General features: G+C 47.8%; 1 protein-coding gene across 8 annotated transcripts in view; it reads right to left on the bottom strand.

The window, feature by feature from the left end:
* GATAD2A (GATA zinc finger domain containing 2A) overlaps positions 1–26,057 on the bottom strand; it is a 114,952-nt gene that overhangs the window by 10,395 nt on the left and 78,500 nt on the right. For 3 of the 8 annotated variants that reach the window (XM_077252359.1, XM_077252407.1, XM_077252412.1), the window contains exons 4-8: positions 21,680–21,820; positions 20,428–20,544; positions 19,367–19,555; positions 10,442–10,706; positions 8,571–8,860 (exon numbers count right to left, since the gene is read on the bottom strand). In XM_077252359.1, coding sequence (XP_077108474.1) covers positions 8,571–8,860; positions 10,442–10,706; positions 19,367–19,555; positions 20,428–20,544; positions 21,680–21,820 — 1,002 coding nt within the window. Of the gene's footprint in view, positions 1–8,570; positions 8,861–10,441; positions 10,707–19,366; positions 19,556–20,427; positions 20,545–21,673; positions 21,821–26,057 lie in introns of all 8 variants that reach the window. The other 5 variants (XM_077252351.1, XM_077252387.1, XM_077252397.1 and 2 more) reach the window with 3 other exon arrangements.

Raw genomic sequence — 26,057 nt, forward strand, 5'->3', positions numbered from 1 at the left:
CGTGACCGCGACACAGTCACGTGACCGCGACACAGTCACGTGAAAGCGACGTCATCACACCCTGGGACCGGAAGCTGCCGCCTGCACCCCACACAGGCGACAGAGCTACAAAGCGCCTGCGGAAGGTGAGTATATGTTTATTTTTTATTTTTTTTAACCTGTGTCATACGTGGCTGGGCAATATACTACGTAGCTGGGCAATATACTACGTGGCTCTGTGCTGTATACTATGTCACTGGGCAATATACTACGTGGACGGGCAATATACTATGTGGACATACATATTCTAGAATACCCGATGCGTTACAATCGGGCCACCATCTAGTAGGATAGACAGAGAGAGAGAGAGATAGAGATAGACAGAGAGAGAGAGATAGACAGAGACAGAGAGATAGAGATAGACAGAGACAGAGAGAGAGAGATAGACAGACAGAGACCGAGATAGACAGACAGAGACCGAGATAGACAGACAGAGACCGAGATAGACAGACAGAGACCGAGATAGACAGACAGAGACCGAGATAGACAGACAGAGACCGAGATAGACAGACAGAGACCGAGATAGACAGACAGAGACCGAGATAGACAGACAGAGACCGAGATAGACAGACAGAGACCGAGATAGAGAGACAGAGAGAGACAGAGAGAGACAAAGAGAGACAGAGAGAGACAGAGAGAGACAGAGAGAGACAGAGAGAGACAGAGAGAGACAGAGAGAGACAGAGAGAGACAGAGAGAGACAGAGAGAGACAGAGAGAGACAGAGAGAGACAGAGAGAGACAGAGAGAGATATATATATATATATATATATCTCTATGTGATGGTATGCCTTTCAGCTAACCCCCAACTTACTCTGTGATATTTATGACCTTGTTTACTTAGGCTTGATTGTATGCATCTGGTCCACCCTTAATTCTCTGACCAAGATGAGCAGAGACCACTCCTCTCTGCTTCACACCTGAACGCACTTAGTTTTCCATATATTGCATAGCACAAGTCTGCATGACTTAGTCTGCAGTGTGATTTCTAGAAGTGTGTTCTAAAAGTGTGGATTACATTAGAATTAACCCCTTACTGACCTCGGACGTACTATACCGTCCGAGGTCAGCTCCCCTGCTTTGATGCAGGGCTCCGCGGTGAGCCCGCATCAAAGCCTGGACATGTCAGCTGTTATGAACAGCTGACATGTGCCCGCAATAGGCGCGGGCAGAATCGCGATCTGCCCGCGCCTATTAACTAGTTAAATGCCGCTGTCAAACGCAGACAGCGGCATTTAACTACCGCATCCGGCCGGGCGGCCGCATATGACGTCATCGCCGACCCCCGTCACATGATCGTGGGTCGGCGATGCTTCTGAATGGTAACCATAGAGGTCCTTGAGACCTCTATGGTTACTGATCGCCGGTGGCTGTGAGCGCCACCCTGTGGTCGGCGCTCACAGCACACCTGCAATTCTCCTACATAACAGCGATCTGATGATCGCTGTTATGTAGCAGAGCCGATCGCATGGCAAAAGTGGAAAAAAAAAGTTTTTAAAAATGTGAAAAAAATAAAAAAAACATAAAAGTTTAAATCACCCCCCTTTCGCCCCAATCAAAATAAATCAATAAAAAAAAATCAAACCTACACATTTGGTATCGCCGCGTTCAGAATCGCCCGATCTATCAATAAAAAAAAGCATTAACCTGATCGCTAAATGGCGTAATGAGAAAAAAAATCGAAACGCCAGAAATACGTTTTTTTGGTCGCCGCGACATTGCATTAAAATGCAATAACGGGCGATCAAAAGAACGTATCTGCACCAAAATGCTATAATTAAAAATGCCAGCTCGGCACACAAAAAATAAGCCCTCACCTGACCCCAGATCACGAAAAATGGAGACGCTACGAGTATCGGAAAATGGCGCAATTTTTTTTTTTTTTTGCAAAGTTTGGAATTTTTTTTCACCACTTAGGTAAAACATAACCTAGACATGTGAGGTGTCTATGAACTCGTACTGACCTGGATAATCATAATGGCAGGTCAGTTTTAGCATTTAGTGAACCTAGCAAAATAGGCAAGCAAAAAACAAGTGTGGGATTGCACTTTTTTTGCAATTTCACTGCACTTGGAATTTTTTTCCTGTTTTCTAGTACACTACATGGTAAAACCAATGATGTCGTTCAAAAGTACAACTCGTCCCGCAAAAAATAAGCCCTCACATGGCCAAATTGACGGAAAAATAAAAAAGTTATGGCTCTGTGAAGGAGGGGAGCGAAAAACGAAAACGGAAAAACGAAAAATCCCAAGGTCATGAAGGGGTTAAAACCTGAAGGGAACCTGAAGGGAACTGAAGGTAACTGGCCTGTCACTGCAAACAATGTTTCTGTTTGTTGTCACTTTTACCCCTATAATCTTTCACTTTCTGCTACCTCCCCCAATCCCCACACCAAGTAAGGAACTGTTCATCTCCTCTTCAATCCTCCCCATCCATCTCACCTCCTCCTCAGAACTGTTCCTTAACATACAATCCTCTGTCTCAAAACACAGGCAGCCCCCTCATGCCCTCTCCTGCTCCCACCTGCTAACACTATCTCTGCTCCTTCTCACTGCTGGTGATATCTCTCCAAATCCTGGTCCTCCTCACCACATTCCCACAGTCATTTCTACCTCCCATCCATGCTCCATCACAAACTTCCGTAACCTCTCTAACCTTATACCCATTCGCCCAGCCCCCGCTTCCCAAGTCCCACTAACAGGAGCTCTGTGGAACGCTCGCTCTGTATGTAACAAGCTTTCCTACATCCATGATCTTTTTGTTACTACCAAACTTTCCTTCCTCGCCATCACCGAAACCCCTTCTGACACAGCCTCTCCTGCTGCACTCTCTTACGGTGGCTTCCACCTTTCTCACACACCCCGCCCCAGCAGCAAGCATGGTGGAGGAGTTGGTTTTCTTCTGTCAGATAACTGCTCCTTCACCTCAATCCCACTGCCACCCTCTGTTACCCTCCCTTCCTTTGAGGTGCACTCTGTACGCATCTACTCCCCCTCCAACCTCCAACTGGCTGTCATTTACCGCCCCCCAGGGCCAGCCACCATCTTCTTTGACCACTTCACCACCTGGCTACTTCATTTCCTTTCTGCAGACATCCCCACTATCATCATGGGCGATTTCAACATCCCATTGACACTTCCCTCTCAGCTGCCACTAAACTTCTATCTCTCACTTCCTCCTTTGGCCTCACTCAATGGTCTTCTGCAGCCACTCACAAAGATGGTCACACACTGGACCTCATCTTCACCCGCCTCTGCTCCTTATCTAACCTCTCTAACTCACCTCTTCCTCTCTCTGACCACAACCTTCTCACATTCTCATCTCTCTCCACTCCATGTCTAGAGTCCCCACCCCACAAACTTTCACACCCTCGCAGAAATCTTAAACATCTTGACCTACATTAATTCTCTGAATCCCTCCTCCCTCTCACATACATAAGTTCCATACACAATGCGGATGACACTGCCGCTCTATATAACACCACAATAGCTGTAGCTTTGGAATCTGCTGCCCCACTTACACATACCAAAGCTCGCAAAATCAACAGACAGCCCTGGCACACCAGCCTGACCAAAGAACTGAGGCGAGCTTCCAGGGCTGCTGAGCGCAGATGGAAAAGATCCCACTCCAACGACCACTTAATCGCATTCAAACAGTCCCTCACTACTTTCAAGACTGCACTCGCCACAGCTAAACAAACCTACTTCTCATCTCTCATATCCTCCCTGTCTCACAACCCTAAACAGTTATTCAACACCTTCAATTCTCTCCTCCGTCCCCCAGCACCTCCTCCCTCCCCACTTATCTCTGCTGAAGACTTTGCCTCATTCTTCAAGCAGAAGATTGATAACATCAGAGACAGTTTTGGTCAACAAGCCCCAGAGCCCTTCCTCCCAACTTCCCTACCCTCCACCTCCAAAACCAACTACTCCACCATTACAGAAGATCAACTCGCCACTCTACTCTCAAGATCGCATCTCACCACCTGTGCACTTGACCCGCTCCCATCCCACCTCATCCCAAACCTCACCACAATCTTCAGCCCAACCCTAACCCATCTCTTCAACCTATCACTAACAACTGGTGTTTTCCCCTCAAGCTTTAAACATGCCTCCATCACACCTATCCTCAAAAAGCCCTCTCTTGACCCATCCTCTGTATCTAGCCATCGCCCTATATCACTTCTCCCCTATGCCTCAAAACTACTGGAACACCACGTCTACCTTGAACTGTCCTCCCATCTCTCTTCTTGCTCCCTCTTTGACCGCTTACAATCTGGCTTCCGGTCACACCATTCCACTGAAACTGCCCTAACTAAGGTCACCAATGACCTCTTAACCGCCAAGAGCAAGCGACACTACTCTGTTCTCCTCCTCCTCGACCTGTCGGCTGCCTTTGACACAGTGGACCATTCCCTATTATTACAGACCCTCTCATCCCTTGGCATCACAGACTTGGCCCTATCCTGGATCTCATCATACCTAACAGACCGGACATTCAGCGTCTCCCACTCACACACCACCTCCTCACCTCGCCCCCTATCTGTCGGAGTCCCACAAGGTTCAGTCCTTGGGCCCCTGCTCTTCTCCATTTACACCTTTGGCCTGGGACAGCTCATAGAATCTCATGGCTTTCAGTATCACCTCTATGCTGATGACACACAGATCTACATCTCTGGACCAGATATCACCTCCCTACTAACCAGAATCCCTCAATGTTTGTCCACTATTTCATCCTTCTTCTCCGCTAGATTTCTGAAACTTAACATGGACAAAACAGAATTCATCATCTTTCCCCCATCTCACGTGACCCCCCCAACGAACCTATCCATTGCAGTAAATGGCTGCCCACTCTCCCCAGTCCCACAAGCTCGCTGCCTCGGGGTTATCCTTGACGCTGATCTCTCCTTCAAACCACATATCCAAGCCCTTTCCACTTCCTGCCGACTTCAACTCAAAAATATTGCACGAATCCGTTCATTCCTCAACCAAGAATCTGCAAAAACCCTAGTCCATGCCCTCATCATCTCTCGCCTTGACTACTGCAACCTCCTGCTCTGTGGCCTCCCCTCAAACACTCTCACATCCCTCCAATCTATTCTAGACTCTGCTGCCCGACTAATCCACCTGTCCCCCCGCTATTCTCTGGCCTCTCCCCTCTGTCAATCCCTTCACTGGCTCCCCATTGCCCAGAGACTCCAGTACAAAACCCTAACCATGACGTACAAAGCCATCCACAACCTGTCTCCTCCATACATCTGTGACCTCATCTCCCGGTACTTTCCTACACGCAACCTCCGATCCTCACAAGATCTCCTTCTCTACTCCCCTCTTATCTCCTCTTCACACAATCGTATACAAGATTTCTCTCGCGTATCACCCCTACTCTGGAACCCTCTACCACAACACATCAGACTCTCGCCCACCATCGAAACCTTCAAAAAGAATCTGAAGACCCACCTCTTCCGACAAGCCTACAACCTGCAGTAACCACCGATCGACCAAACCGCTGCATGACCAGCTCTACCCTCACCTACTGTATTCTCACCCATCCCTTGTAGATTGTGAGCCTTCGCGGGCAGGGTCCTCTCTCCTACTGTACCAGTTATGACTTGTATTGTTCAAGATTATTGTACTTGTTTTTACTATGTATACCCCTCCTCACTTGTAAAGCGCCATGGAATAAATGGCGCTATAACAATAAATAATAAAAATAAATATATATATATATATATATATATATATATATATATATACACACACACACATATATATATATATATATATATATATATATATATATATATATATATATATATATATATATATATATATATATATATATATATATATATATATACACACATATATACACACACACACATATATGTATATACACATATATATACACATACGCTAGATGGTGGCCCGATTCTAGCGCATCGGGTATTCTAGAATATGTATTTATGTATGTATATAGCATCCACATAGTATTTAGCACAGGCCACGTAGTATATAGGAGCCATGTAGTATATAGCAGACAAATACTACGTGGCCTGTGCTATATACATACATATTGTAGAATACCCAATGCGTTAATACAGGCCACACAATATATAAGAGGCCACGCAGTATATAACACAGCCCAAACAGTATATAACACAGCGAATCAATAAATAGATATATATCTGCGCTGTAGATTACAAAAGGAGACCTTTTAATAAATGCAGTGTTTTTACATATGTCACCCAACGTACACTCTGCCTCAGGTTGCCCAGTTTGAAATTAGTTGCTGAATTGCCTCTTAAATATGTATGTTAATATTTACCGGGCGGTTGCAGTCCAAGTCTCCTGGATGAGTATCACAGGTTGCCACGTGTAGCACAATCCAAGTCTTCTAAACAGATGAATGATGATAGTGCTTCTAACGTTCTTTCCTTTTACTAAAAATGTGAGGGGCGGGTGAAAAAGATCTGTCCCGGCCGGTGACAGATCCCCCTTACCTCGTCAATAGTGAGCCTGGGTCTTCAGCGTGAACCAGCGCTTCCACACGCTTAATGCCGACGAGGCGCAGAGAAGCTGCAGGACCTCGTGTGACGTCACTACCACGTGATCCCTGAGGAAGAAGTCCGCTGACTTCGAAACGCGTTGGATAGTTCCTTTTCGGTTCTGTGTGCAGTTTTCAGCCGTTCACGTGTAACATCACGTGGTAGTGACGTCACACGAGGTCCTGCAGCTTCTCTGCGCCTCGTCGGCATTAAGCGTGTGGAAGCGCTGGTTCACGCTGAAGACCCAGGCTCACTATTGACGAGGTAAGGGGGATCTGTCACCGGCCGGGACAGAACTTTTTCACCCGCCCCTCACATTTTTAGTAAAAGGAAAGAACGTTAGAAGCACTATCATCATTCATTTGTTTAGAAGACTTGGATTGTGCTACACGCGGCAACCTGTGATACTCATCCAGGAGACTTGGACTGCAACCGCCCGGTAAATATTAACATACATATTTAAGAGGCAATTCAGCAACTAATTTCAAACTGGGCAACCTGAGGCAGAGTGTACGTTGGGTGACATATGTAAAAACACTGCATTTATTAAAAGGTCTCCTTTTGTAATCTACAGCGCAGATATATATCTATTTATTGATTCGCGGTGTTTTTTCACTCTATTTCGGACTTTTGTGGTAGTTATGTCCGTTTATCTGCAGCAGTAGGATTATTAGTGTTAATTTACGGTGTGCAGCGCCCACAGTTGTTTTTATATATTTGACATTTAGTATATAACACAGCCCACGTACTGTATAACAGCCCACGCGGTATATAGCAGCCACGCATTATATAACACAGGCGACGTAGTATATAACAGGCCACGTAATATATAGCACAGCCCACGCAGTACATAACACAGCCCACATAGTATATAACACTGGCCAGGTAGTATATAGCAGCCACGCTGTATCTAACAGCCCACGTAGTATACAGCAGTGTGGGCACCATATCCCTGTTAAAAAAAAATAAAAAATTAAAAATAGTTATATACTCACTCCCTGGGATCCAGCGAAGCTCCGGCGATACGCGCGCGGCTGCTGCCATCTTCCGTTCCCAGGATGCATTGCGAAATTGCCCAGATGACTTCGCGGTCTCGCGAGACCGCCAAGTCTTCTGGGTAATTTCGCAATGCATCTCTGGGACGGAGGGTGAGAATAGCAGGTTTTTTGTTTTTTTATTATTTTTAACATTAGATCTTTTAACTATTGATGCCGCATAGGCAGCATCAATAGTAAAAAGTTGGGGACATACAGGGTTAACAGCAGCGGTAACGGAGGGCGTTACCCGCGGCATAACGCGGTCTGCTACCGCCGGCATTAACCCTGTGTGAGCGGTGACTGGAGGGGAGTATGCGGGCGCCGGGCACTGACTGCAGGGAGGAAGGAGCGGCCATTTTGCCGCAGGACTGTACCCGTCACTGATTTGCCACGACCAATCAGCGACTTGGATTTCCATGACAGACAGAGGCCGCGACCAATGAATATCCATGACAGACAGAAGGAAGTGACCCTTAGACAATTATATAGTAGAGATAGATAGATAGATAGATAGATAGATAGATAGATAGATAGATAGATAGATAGAGATACTTCCAAAGGCGGGAACAGTGACGAGCGCTGATTGGGCACAGGGCTCAAGAGACATAGTGACAAGTCAGCCGTGGGTACGCGAGTGCCAACACCACTGGAACAGCGTCAGCCGCGGAAGTGTTTTTATTTTCATGGGGGCAAACATTCAGATCGAGATGGGGTTGTCCTAGTAGTAGACAATCCACTTAAAACTGTGCTCTTATAGGCTAAGGGTATAAACTGCTGCCATCAGATTACAAGCAGTTATCACTGGTGTATATCACCACTGGCACCCACAATGTATAGCACAGGTCCAGCTCCTGAGCCTGCTCCAGTCAAATCTTGTACACATTTGCCTCTAAGGGATTAAAGTAAAAGTATGTAAAGTTTTCTTCTTCTTCTGTGCAATTTGGTTACCTGTTTCAGTGAGTGGTGTTGAACCGAATGCTCTGACTTTATCTGTGCAGGGGATGAGCTCTGCTGCAGTATTCGTTGCTCAATCTCCTGTTCTTGTTGCAGAGCTTTGACAAAGGCAGCCTTCAGTCTGTTCGTGTGCTCAGCTTTCAGGGCCTTCTTTTGGTTAGAAGTCATGCAAACATCACACATGATGGTCCCATTTTTTTCCTGTCTCCAGCGGCTGGTGAAGTCCGTCTTGCATTGGGCACAACTATAAGGCTCATGAGATGCAGGTAGTGGCACAGTTTTACCTGTAGGGAGGACAGTCACTTAGTAAGATATCCAGCAATAAGGAGTACACCTATCATACAGCCGCACAGGGAAGTACTGATATAGCTGTGTAGACACCTGCCCAAGGTAAAAGGATATTTCTTTGTAGAGATCCAATGCGCCAGTCATAAGTAAGAAATCTAGCATAGAAACCATGGTGCCGATTCATTAAAGAATTTCACTGTAGGGCAGCACGGTGGTGGATAACGCTGCTGTTTTGCAGCACTGGAGTCCTGGGTTCAAATCCCACCAAGGACAACATCTGTAAGGAGTTTGTATGTTCTCCCCGTGTTTGTGTGGGTTTCCTCCGGGCACTCCGGTTTCCTCCCACACTCGTAAGACAAACAGAGGGAATTTAGATTGTGAGCCCCAATGGGGACAGCGATGATAATGTGTGCAAACTGTAAAGCCCTGCAGAATATGTTTGAACTATATAAATAAAGAATTATTATTACTGTAGTAGTGTTCCCCAACTCCGGTCCTCCAGAGCCACCAAAAGGTTATGTTTTCAGGATTTCCTTAGTATTGAACAGGTGATGGAATTATTGCCTGTGCAGGTGATGCAATTATCACCTGTGCAATACTAAGGAAATCCTGAAAACATGACCTGTTGGTGGCGCTGGAGGACCGGAGTTGGGAAACACTGCTGTAGTATAATGCAACCAATTTATTACAAGGAACACTGTCCTTGCAGTGCCGCGTTCTCCTGACTGCCTGCTTCTATACTATGATACGGTGTGACTTCAGGCAAAGGAGTTGTAAGTCAAGCAGGAGTAGGTAGTGCTGGCCGGGGAATAGAACTGGAGTGACAGAGGCTTCAGATTTATAAATAGCTTTTCTACCTCATTTGCATTTCACAAAATCCTGAATACTCACTAACAAAAGAACAAACTGCCCATGTAAAAGGTATTGCTGGACTTGGAGTAGGTTATGTTTCTTCATGGATCTGACAGACAGGTTGGTGTAGCCAGGCAAATACCATATTGGAGAAGCCGTGTAAAGCCCAAATGTCAAAATATTTTTGAGCAACTTCCAAGTTGCACAAAAATATTGCGATTTAAATGTGTTTTCCCGCCAGTATTCTGGAGTAGACATTTAATGAATCGGTCCCCTTATACAAATCAGTCTGGATGTGCGCGGAGGGTGACCGTAAACTTGGCTTGCTTGTCCCAAGCGCACGAACGCCCCCTTCCCCCAGCACACTTCCAAGCTGAATTACAGGTTTTCTATACTAGATTGGTTATGACTGGCACATTGGATGTCTACAAAAATGGTATCATTACATCAATATGTAGAAAGATGCCCACATTTTCCTTTTGACATTTGTATAATAGTGTAGCATTAGCCATTTTAGAGGTTTTACAGAGTTATCCCTTAGAGAATAGAGAAATGACTGAATGAGAAACTGCACACATGTAGAAAAGTTAGTTATTGAAAGTGCCCTAATTGTATACAGTTTAAGGTATGAGGCATAGCTATGAGGCTACACATGATAGTTTGGTATATCCGACTGAACTTAAGAAATCGTTACAGTCATCCCTTTCAAGCTCAATAATTCTTACCTTGGGTCTCTAGCAGGTTCTGCACTACCTCCTCCAGTCCTACTAGATAGATGAACTCATTATTGGCTGCACTTGGAAGAAAGTTAAGTTCTGGTGCAGGTGGTTTGGGTGGTGGAATCTCCAGCAAGGTTTTTTCCAACTGCTTACGTAGGGCAAGCTTGGCAGCTGCTTGCCGGCTAGCAGGAGATTCATTAGCACTACCACTTGAGAGACTTGTGGCATTTCCGGTTGTTCCAGCTGAGCCCTTCAAAGAAGTTGGGGATGCCTAAAAGAGAAAAAAAAATAAATTGTACATGCAATTTACAACATGTATAAACAACGACATGTAATTCATAATACCAATTACACGGAGAAAAGTGTACTTGTGTGTCTTTTAGGGGATTCATAAAGAACTAATCATCTGATTAAGGGTTAAGTTCACACTGAGCACTTTCAATGCAGCAAAAACGCAGATTTTGCTGTATTTTCGGTGGCGTTTTTTTTCATGCTTTTTTTTCGTTCAAGTTAATGGGTGAAAAACACTGAAAAACCACTGAAAGTAGTGACATGCTCTATGTCCAAAAAACCATGCAAAGCACAAAATACGGAATGGCAAAAACCAATGTGTGCATGAGATTTCTGAAATGTCATAGGCTTTACTGTTAATGTTAAAAGCAGCTAAAAAAGGAGATTTTTGTGTACTCATGTCCCCTCTCATTGGGGGACACAGGACCATGGGTGTTATGCTGCTGTCCACTAGGAGGCGACACTATGCATAATCTGAAAAAGATTAACTGTGGCTCCTCCTGTGCAGTATACACCCCTGGACGGCATCAGCCTTCCAGTTTTGTGCAAAAGCAGTAGGAGGAACGTAACATGAATAACATAATTATGCCTGTAAGAAGGCAACTATGTACGAGCTCAAGAAAACAATATGAGAACTCAACAGTTACAACGGCCCGGAAAGGGCAACAGGGTGGGAGCTGTGTCCCCCAATGAGAGGCTAAGAGAAAGAGATTTTACGGTGAGTACACAAAAATCTCCTTTACTCTGTCGCCTCATTGGGGGACACAGGACCATGGGATGTCCTAAAGCAGTCCCTGGGTGGGAAGCAATGGACGAATATTGTGCAGACAGGCCCCTATACTTAGGGCACCGCCGCCTGCAGGACACATCTACCCAGGCTCGCATCCGCTGAGGACTGGGTTCTGAACCCTGTAGTGTTTAGTAAACGTGTGTAAGCTAGTCCAAGTGGCCGCCTTACACACTTGTTGTGCCGAAGCCTGGTGCCGAATGGCCCAGGAGGCCCCTACCGCCCGTGTAGAGTGTGCCGTAATACCGGCTGGAAGAGGAGAATTCTTAAGGCGGTAGGCCTCTTGTATGGTGGATTTGATCCACCTGGCAAGGGTAGCTTTGGAAGCTGGCAGACCCTTGTGGCCGCCTTCCGGAAGGAGGAAAAGAGAATCAGATCTCCGGAAGGACGCAGTCCTAGACACGTATATACGCAATGCCCTGACAAGGTCAAGCGTATGCAGAGCCTTCTCCACTCTATGAACCGGAACCGGCAAAGGGATGGTAGTGAAATTTCCTCATTGAGGTGGAAGTCGGACACAACCTTCGGAAGGAAGGATGGGACCGTACGAAGAACTACCTTGTCCTGGTGAAAAGCCAGGAAGGGCCGTCTGCAAGAGAGTGCTGTCAGTTCAGAAACCCTGCGTAGCGAGGTGATTGCCACCAGGAAAACCACCTTCTGGAAAAGAAGGCGGAGCGGGACCTCCTTAAGGGGTTCGAAGGGTGGTTCCTGCAATGCTGTCAGGACCAGGTTGAGGTCCCACGTTTCTAGTGGTCGTCTGTAGGGGGGAACCAATCGGGAAACCCCCTGAAGGAAAGTCCTTACTTGCGGCTTGGTAGCAATGCGCCTTTGAAAAAGCACTGAGAGGGCTGACACCTGGCTCTTAAGCGAGCCCAATGACAGCCTGGCCTCCAGACCCGATTGGAGAAAACCAAGTACTTTGGGTAGGGAATAAGGGAGTGGGATCTGGCCACGAGATTCGCACCAGGTAAAAAAAGCTTTCCAGGTATGGTAATAAATCTTGGCAGACGCTGGTTTCCGTGCTCTGATCATGGTTCCAATGACGTCCGTCGAGAGCTCTGCCTGGGTTAGAACCCAGGTCTCAAGGGCCACTCCGTCAAATTGAGAGCCCCTGAGTTCTGGTGGTAGAACGGGCCTTGTGATAGAAGATCGTGGCAGTCGGGGAGACGCCAGGGGGCGTCTGCTGTGAGTTGTACGATGTCGGCGTACCATGTGCGTCTGGGCCAGTCCGGTGCAATTAGGATGGTTGGAACTCCCTCTTGTTTGATCTTCCTCACCACTCTGGATATCAGGGGGAGAGGTGGAAAAATATACAGAAGCTGGAACTGGGTCCAGTCCTGATCCAGAGCATCTGCTCCGAGCGACCGCGGATCGTGTGTTCTGGCCATGAAGTTGGAGACCTTGGCATTGAAGTGGGATGCCATTAGGTCCACATCCAGGGTCCCCCAGCGGAGACAGATCTGTTGAAAAATTTCGGGATGGAGAGACCACTCTCCCGAGTCTATTCCTTGTCGGCTGAGGAAGTCTGCTTCCCAGTTGTCCACACCCGGAATGTGGACCGCCAAAAGAACCGACCCTGTGTCCTCCGCCCAGCGGAGGATGTGTGACACTTCTCGCATTGCCTGGGTACTGCGGGTCCCCCCTTGGTGATTCACATATGCCACAGCCGTGGCATTGTCCGACTGTATTCTGATGTGAGAGGCTGCCAGTAAGTGATGGAAGGCCCTCAATGCCAGAAGGATGGCACGAATTTCCAGGATGTTGATGGGCATGGTCGCTTCCACTGGGGACCACTTGCCCTGTGCCCTGTGGTGTAGGTGCACCGCACCCCAACCCGTCAGGCTCGCGTCGGTGGTCAGAACCTTCCATTGACCTGTGAGAAAGGATTTCCCCTTTGCTAGCGAGGTTGGCTTGAGCCACCAGTGCGGGGACTTCCTGGTTGACGACGTTAGCTGGAACTCCCTGTCGAGAGAAAAGGGATTCCTGTCCCAGGACTTGAGAATGGCTAGTTGGAGAGGTCTGAGGTGAAACTGGGCAAATGGGACATCTTCTATTGCTGCTGCCATCTTGCTGAGGACTCATGGCAAACCGGAGAGATCGAGGGGGTTTGCGGAGAAGGGTGCGAACTGCTAGTCGGAGAGCCAGTGCCTTGTCCTTGGGAAGGAGCACTAGACCCCTGGAGGTGTTGAATGATTAAGGGAGCTTAGTCTCCAGAAACGCGTGGAGATTCTCACCCATATGGCTTGTGCAGATGTCTGTATCCTCTATGCCTAATAGTATGTGAATAAAGAAAACTTTTTTACGGATTCGGTGAAGCTGGACATTTTCTTTTTTGGACTCCATACGCCTGAACACAGCGGGTCCGTGCTCCCGAGGATTGGTTTATGCATCACGGGTGAGCTGGTTTATATTCCTTCTTTCAAAGTTGAATAACATTCCCAGGAAGGTCAGGGACTGACTCGGGGTTGGTGATTACTTTTGTAGGTTGATTAACCAGCCCATGCGACAGAGTATCGGTTGTGATTGAGACGCTGAGCTCGCAGTCCTTGAAGGTGGGAGCCTTGATGAGTAGATCGTCCAGGTATGGAACGACTACTATGCCTCTGGAGTGCAGGACGTCCATGGTGGCTGCCATGACCTTGGTGAACACTCTGGGAGCCGTGGCGAATCTGAAAGGGAGAGCCACGAATTGGTAGTGGTCCTAGCCTATTGTGAACCTGAGAAACCTCTGATGGGCAGGTGCAATGGGTATATGCAGGTATGCGTCTTGTATGTCTATGGAGGCGAGATATTCTCCTTTCTCCATGGACGCAATGATGGACCGAAGGGACTCCATGCGGAAATGACGGACCCGTACATATTTGTTGAGCTGTTTTAGGTCTAGTATGGGCCGTACGCTGCCTCCTTTCTTGGGAACTACGAACAGATTGGAGTAGAACCCTCGGAAGCGGCCGGTCGTGGGTACCGGTACTATGACTCCTGCTTGAAAAAGCGAGGAGACCGCTTGGTGGTAGGCACGAGCCTTGGCTGGCGGTTTTGGGGGGACAGAGAGGAAGAATCGGTCCGGTGGGTTGGAGGTGAAGTCTATTTTGCATCCGGAAGACACTAGTTCCATGACCCACCTGTCTTCTGTAATAGGCAGCCAGACTTGATGAAAGAGCAAAAGTCGGTCGCCTACTGGTGTGGTGTCTTCCGGAGTCCGTGAGTCTGGTTGAGGAGAAAGTCTGAGATTTTCCTCCTCTGGGCTTAGGCTGGCCTGCTTTTGACTGCCAGGTCTTGTCCGACCTTTGCGTCGATCGTGAGTTGTCCCTGCATGGGGAACGGTTACGATTTTGTGCTGGACGCGAGACGGACCAGCCGAAAGGATCGGAATCGAGTTTGGTTACGCTTCTTGTAAGTGCGTTTAGGTTTCAGTTGGGGAAGAGAAGTACTCTTACCCCCGGTGGCGTTGGATATCATAGTGTCCAACTGTTCACCGAAAAGTCTCCCACTGAGGTAGGGGAGGTGCGTGAGGGACTTCTTTGAGGCTGCGTCCGCTTTCCATTCCCGCAGCCAGAGGATACGCCGAATCGTGATGGCGTTTGATGCTATCCCCGCTACTCCCCTTGCTGAATCCAGAGCTGCATGGAGCATGTAGTCTGCTACAACTGCTATTTGAACCGCTTGGTCCGACAGCTCAGGAGCGGATGCTTGGAGAGCTTGTAAATTCTTTGCCCAGGCCAGAATGGCCTTGGCAGCCCAAACTGAGGCGAACGCGGGAGCCAGGGATGCCCCTGCTGCCTCGAAAATACAACGAGCCATGCGTTCTACCTGCCGGTCTGCTGCGTCCCTGAGGGTTGAGCTATCTGGCAGTGAAAGGAGGGTCTGTGCTGCTAGTCTAGAGACTGGGGGGTCCACTTCAGGTGGATCTGTCCATTCCGTGGAGTCCTTCTGTGGGAAGGGGTACCTCGCCTCCAGATATTTGCGATTAGCGAATTTTTTCTCAGGCTGTGAGAGCTGCTTTTTAAGAATCGCCTTAAACTCTGGGTGGTTAGAGAAAACCTTAGGCGGCTTCAGAGGTCCTTCAAAGGAAATCTTATGTTCTGGGGCCTCTGGTGGAGGATCAGAAATGTCCAGCACCCGATTGATGGATGAAATTATGTCCTCAACTAGCGCTGTATTGCTAGGAGGGATTGGGATCAGGGACCCCTCCGTGTCTCTGTCTGAGTCAAAGTCACAGATGCCTTCCGAATCCTGTGTATCACTGAGGCGTCCCTTGCTGAGTGGGCTGGGGAGGAGGCCTTCTCTGGTCGGGGATTGCGGAGGTCTGCATTGTCTGTCCTTGGAATGGGACGGTCTAGATGACCTGGAGCTACGGTGTCTCTCCCTAGAGGGGGATGACCGTGTGCTATGGGATGACGCAGATGGACTTGATCTATGGGTCCGCTTGCGTCCTGACCTAGACGTGGATGTGCCAGGGTCATCTTGTTCCTGAGTCAAGCTCTCCCTTTGCTGGGTAATGGTCATAGCCGGGGCATGACCCTGCAGAGCCTGAAGCAATGTGGAGGTTAGGTTATCTATAGACTGCGTCATAGATTGCGATATCTGAGAAGCCCATTCCGGCGTGGCATTAGACACCGAGGCATTGGCAGGGGCTTCTTGGGGCTCTGACACATTAGTTTATATACAGTTCTGACAATGGGGGTACGTGCTACTACTGGGGAGAGCGGTCCCGCAGGCTGTGCAGAATGCATAACAGCAGATCTGCCTGGTTCTCTTGGACCTTGAGCCCGGCATAGTGCACAGAGTGCAGAAGTGCTGCCAGCAGAGGACCTTACAGGGGTAGAGAAACCTATAGGGGAGCCTTATAGGTAATATGGATTCACAGCTGAGTAAAAAACCCAGCTGTGATCTTACCCCACCAGTGTGCCCCTAGGTCCAGCGCCGAAGATCCACAGTCCTGTGCCCCCCGGAGACTGGCTGCTTGGTCCTGCAGACCGGGAGATGCAGGGTTAATCTGCAGCCGAAAATGGCTGCTGAGACAGAGGAAAGGAGGAGAAGGGGGCGGAGAGCTGGAAAAAGGCGGCAAGGCTGTGTAAAAACGCACCCTTTCTGTCTCGATTCACCCCCTTTATGACACTGTAGTGTCATATTTGTCATCTAGGGGGCGGGCCGGTGGACGGAGAGGAGGGGGCAGCTTCAGCTAGGCCGAAGCCGGGGCCTAAATTAGATGCCTGAGGCCCAGAAGGGCTCCAGGCAGGCGCGAAAGTCCGGGAGGGGGTCGGATGTGAACCGGACCCCTCCGGATTTAAAGGCAGGATGGCGGTGGGGCTATAAGCGGAAGCCCGGTAGGGGTCTCCCTGAGGCAGTAGAGAGCTGATGCTGACGCAGAGACAGGGGCGCAGGGAGCCCCGTGTCTGTATGTGCCATGCCTGCCAGCACTCCCCCCGGCCCCAACAGGAGCCCGCAGCTGGGCTGGGGTGCCTGGATGCAGGCGCAGTGTGCTGGCCCATTGCTGGGAGCTGTAGAATGCTTCAGGGGCCTTTATCCTCGCCTCGACCTCAACCCAGAAACCAAAAGGAATTGGGGAAGGAGGGGGGGGTCTCGACTTCGAACCAGCACCCGAGGGACTGGGGAATAGCCATCTCTACTTCAACTGGGCACCCCATAATAGGGGGCCGAGGAAGGAGCCATGCCGGGAGTCTCACAGGAGACCCTCTTTTCTTCATCTGTAATCCTGTCGGAAAAAACGGAGTAAAAATCTTTTAGGTGTGCCTCCTATGCGGCACTAAGCAAAAACTGGAGAAGGCTGATGCCGTCCAGGGGTGTATACTGCACAGGAGGAGCCACAGTTAATCTTTTTCAGATTATGCATAGTGTCGCCTCCTAGTGGACAGCAGCATAACACCCATGGTCCTGTGTCCCCCAATGAGGCAACAGAGTAATTAGCATTAAAAAAAAGCATCAAAAAGTCATCAAAAACGCCCAGTGTGAACTTAGCCTAATGCTGCCCAAACCATGGTAGCATGAATTAAACACGGTCAGCGTTTCAGAGTAAATATACCAGTCTCCAAATTGCAAACCCAGGCTTAGATTAAAGCAGCCCATGGTTCAGCTAGCCTTAATCTGATAAGTTACCGTACCTTTAAAAGTGAACCTGTCACACGGCTTCATGCTGCAAACCAGGCAGCTTGAATCAAGAGCCTTGCTGCAAAACTGTATTGTTTCAAGAACAAGCAGGGGACTAGAGAGAGACCCAATTAGTCCAGCCAGCTTCTCACTGGTTACTTAACATGTCTTTCCTGTGTGCACACAAAGAGACCTGTTAGGCCGGTTTCACACTTGCGTTTGTAGCAGCTGAGGACTTCCTCCGTGAAGCCCCGCCCTCCGCCGCTAGCTCTGCCTATTTCTGCATGCGGTCGGCATGCGGCCTGTGTACCTATATTTAACATTAGGTACGTAGGTCGTGCCGCTGTATGCGGATGCTGCCGCATGCGTCGTTTTGACGATGCGGAGACCAGCGTAGGATGCAGCTTGTAGCAATTTTTTTTCCCGCATCGTCAAAACGCGCATGCGGAAGCATCCGCAATACTGCGGCACGACCTGCGTACCTAATGTTAAATATAGGTACGCTGGCCGCATGCAGAAATAGGCGGAGCTAGCGGCGGAGGGCGGGGCTTCACGGAGGAAGTCCGCAGCCCTCCGCAGCTGCTACAAACGCAAGTGTGAAAGTAGCCTAAATCAATTGGAGCAGAGTGGGGACAAGCTAGCCAGAGACATGATTAGTGTGACAATGCCGTTGTCCAGCTTCTCCCCACCCTGCTCTAGGTGACTGACAGGTCTCTCTCCATGTACAATGGAGAGTTTCAGAGAAAAACCTATCAGGTTCCTATTCATGCTGACCGTAGTTTGGGCAGCATGAATTAAGTGACAAGTCGCCTTTAATCCATTTAGGCATTCGTTAATAAGTTAACCTTGCAATGTATGAATTCTTGATTTCACTATCTGCATATTAAGGGTACAATTAAAATGAATTCCGGTTTAACTTTCCTAAAAAAAAAAAAAAAAAAAAAAAAAAAAAAAAGAAGCGCCCTTATTAAAGAGGACTTTATTTTCAAACTGAAAATGAATTACATCAGGGCAAACATTTCCCCTGCAGATGCAGTCACAGGGATAATAGTCACAACATATGGATAGGCAAGAGAATGAGCCACTTTGTTCGTGGGACACCACCATGATTGTTGGATATCCAATGGCTACTTTCACAATTAGGGGCATCATTGTATCTGAAAGCATAATGGCAGAATGATTCTTCAAGTGAAACAGCCTTTTCTCTGCAAAAATTGTAATTAACTGCTCCCATGCACAAAGTACAGGGTGACAGAGGACTGCTGCGTTTTAAGGGTAAGATCACACAGGACGTTTTTGCTGCCTTTTTATGCTAATTTTCAGCAGCTTTTTACAGTACCAGCAAAGCCTATGAGATTTCAGAAATCTCATACACACACCGTGGTTTTTTGTGTGATTAGTATTTGGTGCTTTGCTGCATTTTTTGGACATAGAGCATGTCACTTCATTCAGCGTTTTTGCTGCGTTTTTTCACCCATTGACTTGAATGGGTGTTGAAAAAAACGCAGCAAAAATGCAGGTATCATTATTTGCTGCTGAAAATCCAAGGACATCAGCATGGACAAAGAAAAAAATAATTTGCACCAAAACCTGCGATTTTGACGCAGCTTCTTTCCTGCCAAGATGACCTACTAGAACACCCTAAAATGATCTCTCAAAAAAAAAAAAAAAAAAACACCAAAGACAACTTTGTATCTTAAAGCACTGAAAATTCAAATTTGCTTTAGGTTTCTGTATATACCAACCTGTGGTATGTTGACAAGCAGGCTTGTATTTGCCACATTAGCTACACGAATCAGTCCCTGTTGGATGATCCTCTGACCTTGCATCTGCACACTGGGCACTGATGCTCGAGGAGCAAGTAGTAAAGGAGGTGGGCCTGTACTTGGATGTTGCCTGATACTGTGCAACTGCTGAGGAGACACAGAAATGGGCTGATGGTGGGAGGGAGGGGTAAGAAGGAAAAGAGAGTGTGAATACGTGAGCAAGAAAGATAATCTGAAGAGAGAAACAGCAGACACATGGCAAAAAAACATAATGAAATAACCAATATTCAAAAGCTAGTATAAATATTCAGATGTTACTAGCGCATCACAGACTTCAACAAGAACTTACATTTAGATCTCATTCAGAAGCAGTTTTTCACATATGTGTTCCACCTAAGATTTTTACAGATAGAAAATCTACCCATTCTAATTTATGGGACTGCTCATATGTCCGTGTTCTTTTGCAAAAAAAAAAAAAATGCAAGGAGTTTTTTTTTTTCAAATCCGCATCACTAATGAAAATCACTCATACAAGTGTATGGGGGGGGGGTCATGAAAATCACAGCCCGCACAAGGACGGCATCAGTGAGGTATCAACGTGCTGTCCGTAATTAACAATGCAGTGTTTAGGGAATGGTGTCATTTATTTTTCCTCACGTGAAAAATCACTGGATGAAACACTGGTCAGTGTGTCAGTACGAGTGTCATCAGGGTTTGATGGTAACTTTTTTTTTGCGTACATGAAAAATCATGGATGTCTCAATGGGGCTTCACATGGAGTAGCTATGGTAAAAAGTCAAATATCAGTTGTAAGAACTGAGTGGAACAAAGTAGTAGGCCAGGTAAGAACGCTCACCTGCCAAATTAGCAATCCTCACAGTACATTAATACTGGGTTAATGCTTATTTTGCATAAATTACATTTAGAGATCTCGAAGCACCCTAATACACTACATCCAAAGCACTGGCAATTATCCTTTATGTGGCACGAGGAAAGAATGGTTAAATGAATACGAAAACCACAATGAAAAGCATCCTTACCTGTGCGCCTCTTACAAGCGGTGGCATAACTATCTGCGTAGATTGCTTGCCTGGTGTCTGTTGCCCACCTCGTACTAGAGGAGGAGGAATAACAGTGCCACCAATACGAGATGGTACCTGCCAGAAGAACATGCAAAAAATTACTACAGTAGATTTAGTCTTACGTTTCTTATGATGTACATAATACTGGATTTATTAACCTTATCATTACACATTTTTCAATCTGTCTAGACAAAATCTATTTCTCCATTTACATAGCCATTGGTTGGCTTGTTTTAGACAGGATGACTTTCAATTTTGAAGCACACCATACACTACCACATAATGTGTTGAAAAACAAGGTGAGTGGTGAAAAAAAGGGGGCTTTGTTTTTAAGGCATTCATTTTGGAGGTAAAAATAACCTGTCAAGATGATTCTGCAGATCTGTAGGATTATGGCGTACTATTGTTCCTTCTATGGACATTTACCTTTATAGATTCCATTTTGGGGTGCATACACTGTTCTTTAACACCTACTGCAGTTTGTGGGGGAAGAGTGTTGAAAAACGGCAACCAACAAAACAGCAATTCTGGCTGTTTGATTTTTCTTTTTCAATGTTTAACATACAGGCTATATAATTTTATATTCTGAACAAACTTTCAAAGACAAGAAACCATACTCACACACCCCTCCACATTATAAATTTTAACTTAAAAACATTTATCCTTTTTAAAATAATTTCTTAACTTTGTATTTTTTCAGGATTTCATTTTGCGATTGTATGATCGCTTATACTGCAATACTAATGCATTGCATTATAGAATCAGCAACGTTCTCCTATGACTGGGCTTCATAAAAAGCAAAACAAAAGGTAGTGGCCTTTTGGGAGCAAGCTGCCATGTTAAGCCATCTTCCCCCTGCGGTCACGATGTAGGTGGATTTGGACACTGTATGAGCACATTGGCAACCAGCACATTTAAAGGTTGTTGACCATAATCAACAGCGGTCTTTAAATCGAAGAGGGGTGGGAGGATCACAGCAGTAGTCAGAACCCACACTCTGCTGTTACATGCAGATGTCAGCTGGATAACACAGCCATCATCTGCTTGGTGTGGAGTGGACTCCACTTCTAAGCCTTGTTCCATCCAACAATCTACCATAAAAATACACGTCACAGGTTTTCAAGGGATTAAGTTCTGAATGGGATCAATTACAGATCTGACCCAATATGTGATTTAGCTGCCCTCATGTAAGGCTGATAATTACATTAACCTTTTGTGGCGCAGTTTCTTTCTGGATCTGACTCTGGCGGAGCTTTTTGAGTAGCACCAGTTTAGCTTCTTCTAACCGTAATTCTTCTTTTAGTTGCTTGATAAGTCGCTCTCTTTCTTCAGGGCTGCTCCTCTGTATTAACTGTGGAGAAACATGGTAAGACATTCTGAACAAAAGTGCAATGCAGTTTTAAAAAGGGAACCCGACAAATGATACATGCTTCACTATCCACAGGCAGCATGTATCAGGCACTGGCTGCATGATCTCAGCCAGGTATGTTTGGCTCCGAAACTGCGGTGTTTCAGACAAAATAAACCTAGATTAAAAGCCTCCAGGGACCAACCTGCGCTGGAGACTAGTCGAACAGGTGGATCCCCGGCGGCTTCTCCGGGTCTCTTCTAATATATAATTGCCTAGAATACTACTTCCTGCAATTTGTGCCAACTTCCGTGGCTTTGTCCGGAGCTAATGTCCGGAGCTAATGTCCGGAGCTAATGTCCGGAGCTAATGTCCGGAGATAAGTGACGTCACCAGTGTCCTACACACAGGCAGAGCACAGGGGCCCCAGGCAGCATATGGGGCCCCAGGCAGAGCACAGTGGCCCCAGGCAGAGCACAGGGGCCCCAGGCAGCATATGGGGCCCCAGGCAGAGCACAGTGGTCCCAGGCAGAGCACAGGGGCCCCAGGCAGCCTATGGGGCCCCAGGCAGAGCACAGGGGCCCCAGGCAGAGCACAGGGGCCCCAGGCAGCATATGGGGCCCCAGGCAGAGCACAGGGGCCCCAGGCAGCATATGGGGCCCCAGGCAGAGCACAGGGGCCCCAGGCAGAGCACAGGGGCCCCAGGCAGAACATGGGGCCCCAGGCAGAACATGGGGCCCCAGGCAGAACATGGGGCCCCAGGCAGAGCACAGTGGCCCCAGGCAGCATATGGGGCCCCAGGCAGAGCACAATGGCCCCAGGCAGACCACAGTGGTCCCAGGCAGAGCACAGGGGCCCCAGGCAGCATATGGGGCCCCAGGCAGAGCACAGTGGCCCCAGGCAGCATATGGGGCCCCAGGCAGAGCACAGTGGCCCCAGGCAGAGCACAGGGGCCCCAGGCAGAACATGGGGCCCCAGGCAGAGCACAGGGGCCCCAGGCAGAGCACAGGGGCCCCAGGCAGAGCACAGGGGCCCCAGGCAGCATATGGGGCCCCAGGCAGAGCACAGGGGCCCCAGGCAGCATATGGGGCCCCAGGCAGAGCACAGTGGCCCCAGGCAGAGCACAGGGGCCCCAGGCAGCATATGGGGCCCCAGGCAGAGCACAGTGGCCCCAGGCAGCATATGGGGCCCCAGGCAGAGCACAATGGCCCCAGGCAGAGCACAGGGGCCCCAGGCAGCATATGGGGCCCCAGGCAGACCACAGTGGTCCCAGGCAGAGCACAGGGGCCCCAGGCAGAGCACAGGGGCCCCAGGCAGAGCACAGGGGCCCCAGGCAGAGCACAGGGGCCCCAGGCAGAGCACAGGGGCCCCAGGCAGAGCACAGGGGCCCCAGGCAGAGCACAGGGGCCCCAGGCAGAGCACAGGGGCCCCAGGCAGCATATGGGGCCCCAGGCAGCATATGGGGCCCCAGGCAGCATATGGGGCCCCAGGCAGCATATGGGGCCCCAGGCAGCATATGGGGCCCCAGGCAGAGCACAGTGGCCCCAGGCAGAGCACAGGGGCCCCAGGCAGCATATGGGGCCCCAGGCAGAGCACAATGGTCCCAGGTAGAGCACAGGGGCCCCAGGCAGCTTATGGGGCCCCAGGCAGAGCACAGTGGCCCCAGGCAGAACATGGGGCCCCAGGCAGAGCACAGGGGCCCCAGGCAGAGCACAGGGGCCCCAGGCAGAGCACAGGGGCCCCAGGCAGCAAATGGGGCCCCAGGCAGAGCACAGTGGTCCCAGGTAGAGCACAGGGGCCCCAGGCAGCATATGGGGCCCCAGGCAGAGCATATGGGGCCCCAGGCAGCATATGGGGCCCCAGGCAGAGCACAGTGGCCCCAGGCAGAGCACAGGGGCCCCAGGCAGAACATGGGGCCCCAGGCATAGCACAGGGGCCCCAGGCATAGCACAGGGGCCCCAGGCAGCATATGGGGCACCAGGCAGAGCACAGCGATATTTTGGACCACTGTGCGGTGTTTCAGACCCCCTGTGTGATGTCTGGGGCCCTGTTCTTAAGTATATTAAAGATTAAAGTAACGTATATTAAAGTATATTATAGATCAAATTTGACACGTTTATGAGCACCATTGAGTGATATACTCAAGAATGACATAATTTTTCAACATTTTATGGTTTCAAACTGTAAACACTCAGTTTTTTTTACTTCAACCAGAAAACCTTAACGGTTCATAAAAAACTTGACTGTTCAGGATATGATAAAAGTCATAGTATTCTGAATCTTTAACTTATAAAGATACCTTTACATGGGGTGATTATTGGTTCCAGAGAGGCTTTCGGCCGATAATCGTACACATGGCTGGTGACAGGACAATACAATATAAACGTTCAAAGGTAAACACTGATAACATTAAAATCTAATATATAATTGCCTAGAATACTACTTCCGGCAATTTGTGCCAACTTCCGTGGCTTTGTCCGGAGATAATGTCCGGAGATAAGCGACGTCACCAGCGTCCTACACCCGCTCAGGGTGGACAAAGATATATGCCTTCGTGGTGCGCGGCACTTTTCTGATTGGTTTCCGCCTGCCGCGAGCGACCAATCAGAAATGTGCCGTACTGTCAAGAATTGTCAAGAGCTGGTGAGTGCAGCCATTTTTTGTTCTTTCTTACTATTATTTATTAATTGTATTATTCTTACATTTGAATAAATAAAGTATATATGGATTCTAGACTCCTGATTCTTTAGAATCGGGCTGCCATCTAGTACTATATAAGCTCGGAGAGCCACCTGTCAATCCTGGAAAGCAGATGAGGTGAAGATGGTGCCCCCTCAAAATCCAGTAAATTCTGTGCTCCCAAATCCAAATTCCCCCCTTCTGAGCCCCACTGTGCCTAATCCACAGGAAGCGGCCACATATTTGGCATTATTGTAATGGAAAGAATGCACTTAATTTACGGGTGCGTATCACCAGAAGCTGGGCACAAGGTATGGGGGTGCTACACTATATGGGGACACAACTTATGGGCACTAAACTGGCATATTTGCTATTCTCCAGAAAAAGAGCCTGGAGACACTGAAGCCATAGATGAATTCATAGAGAGGTACAGTTTCTACAATGGGGTCACTTTAGGGGTTTTCTGTGGTTTTGGCACCTTTAGGGGCTCCGCAAAGGTCGCCTGCATACTATTCTACCAAAATCTGTGCTCCATAAGCCAAATAGTGCACCTTCCTTCTCTGCACTGACTTGTGGCCTAACAGCAATTTCTGATGATATATGTGGAGAAGTTTCGCAAGAAATAGTGGGGTCTAGTTTTACTTATTAATCTTTGTGTACCTGACAAATTTGCAGCAAATACAAAAATTACATTTTTTACCACTAAAATCTCATATTTCCACGTCTCAATGTTATAAAATTCTGTGAGGCACCCAGGGGTTTAACCCCTTTACCCCCGATGGTGGTTTGCACATTAATGACAGGGCCAATTTTTACAATTCTGACCACTGTCCCTTTAGGAGGTTATAACTAACGCTTTAACGGATCCCAGTGATTCTGACACCGTTTTCTCGTGACATATTGTACTTCATAACAGTGGTAAAATGTCTTTGATATGACTTGCGCATATTTGTGGGAAAAAAAAAACGGAAATTTGGCGAAAGTTTAGAAATTTTCATGCCCCTTAAATCACAGAGATATGTCACACAAAATACATAAGTAACATTTCCCACATGTCTACTTTACATCAGCACAATTTTGGAACCAACTTTTTTTGGTTAGGGAGTTATAAGGGTTAAATTTGACCAACAATTTCTCATTTTTACAACACCATTTTTTTTTAGGGACCACATTACATTTGAAGTCACTTTGAGGGGTCTATTTGATCGAAAATGCCCAAAAGTGACACCATTCTAAAAACTGCACCCCTCAAGGTGCTCAAAACCACATTCAAGAAGTTTATTAACCCTTCGGGTGCTTCACAGGAAATTTTAGAATGTTTAAAAAATAAATAAATAAATGAACATTTAACTTTTTTCCTCACAAAAAGTTTATTTCAGTTCCAATTTGTTTTATTTTACGAAGGGTAACAAGAGAAATTGGACCCAAAAAGTTGTTGTACAATTTGTCCTGAGTAAGCACATACCCCATATGTGGGAATAAACCATTGTTTGGGCGCATGGCAGAGCTCGGAAGGGAAGGAGCGCCGTTTTCAATGCAGAATTGGTCGGAATTGAGATCG

This window comes from Ranitomeya variabilis, chromosome 1, assembly GCF_051348905.1.
Source record: "Ranitomeya variabilis isolate aRanVar5 chromosome 1, aRanVar5.hap1, whole genome shotgun sequence".
NCBI classification, from domain to species: domain Eukaryota; kingdom Metazoa; phylum Chordata; class Amphibia; order Anura; family Dendrobatidae; genus Ranitomeya; species Ranitomeya variabilis.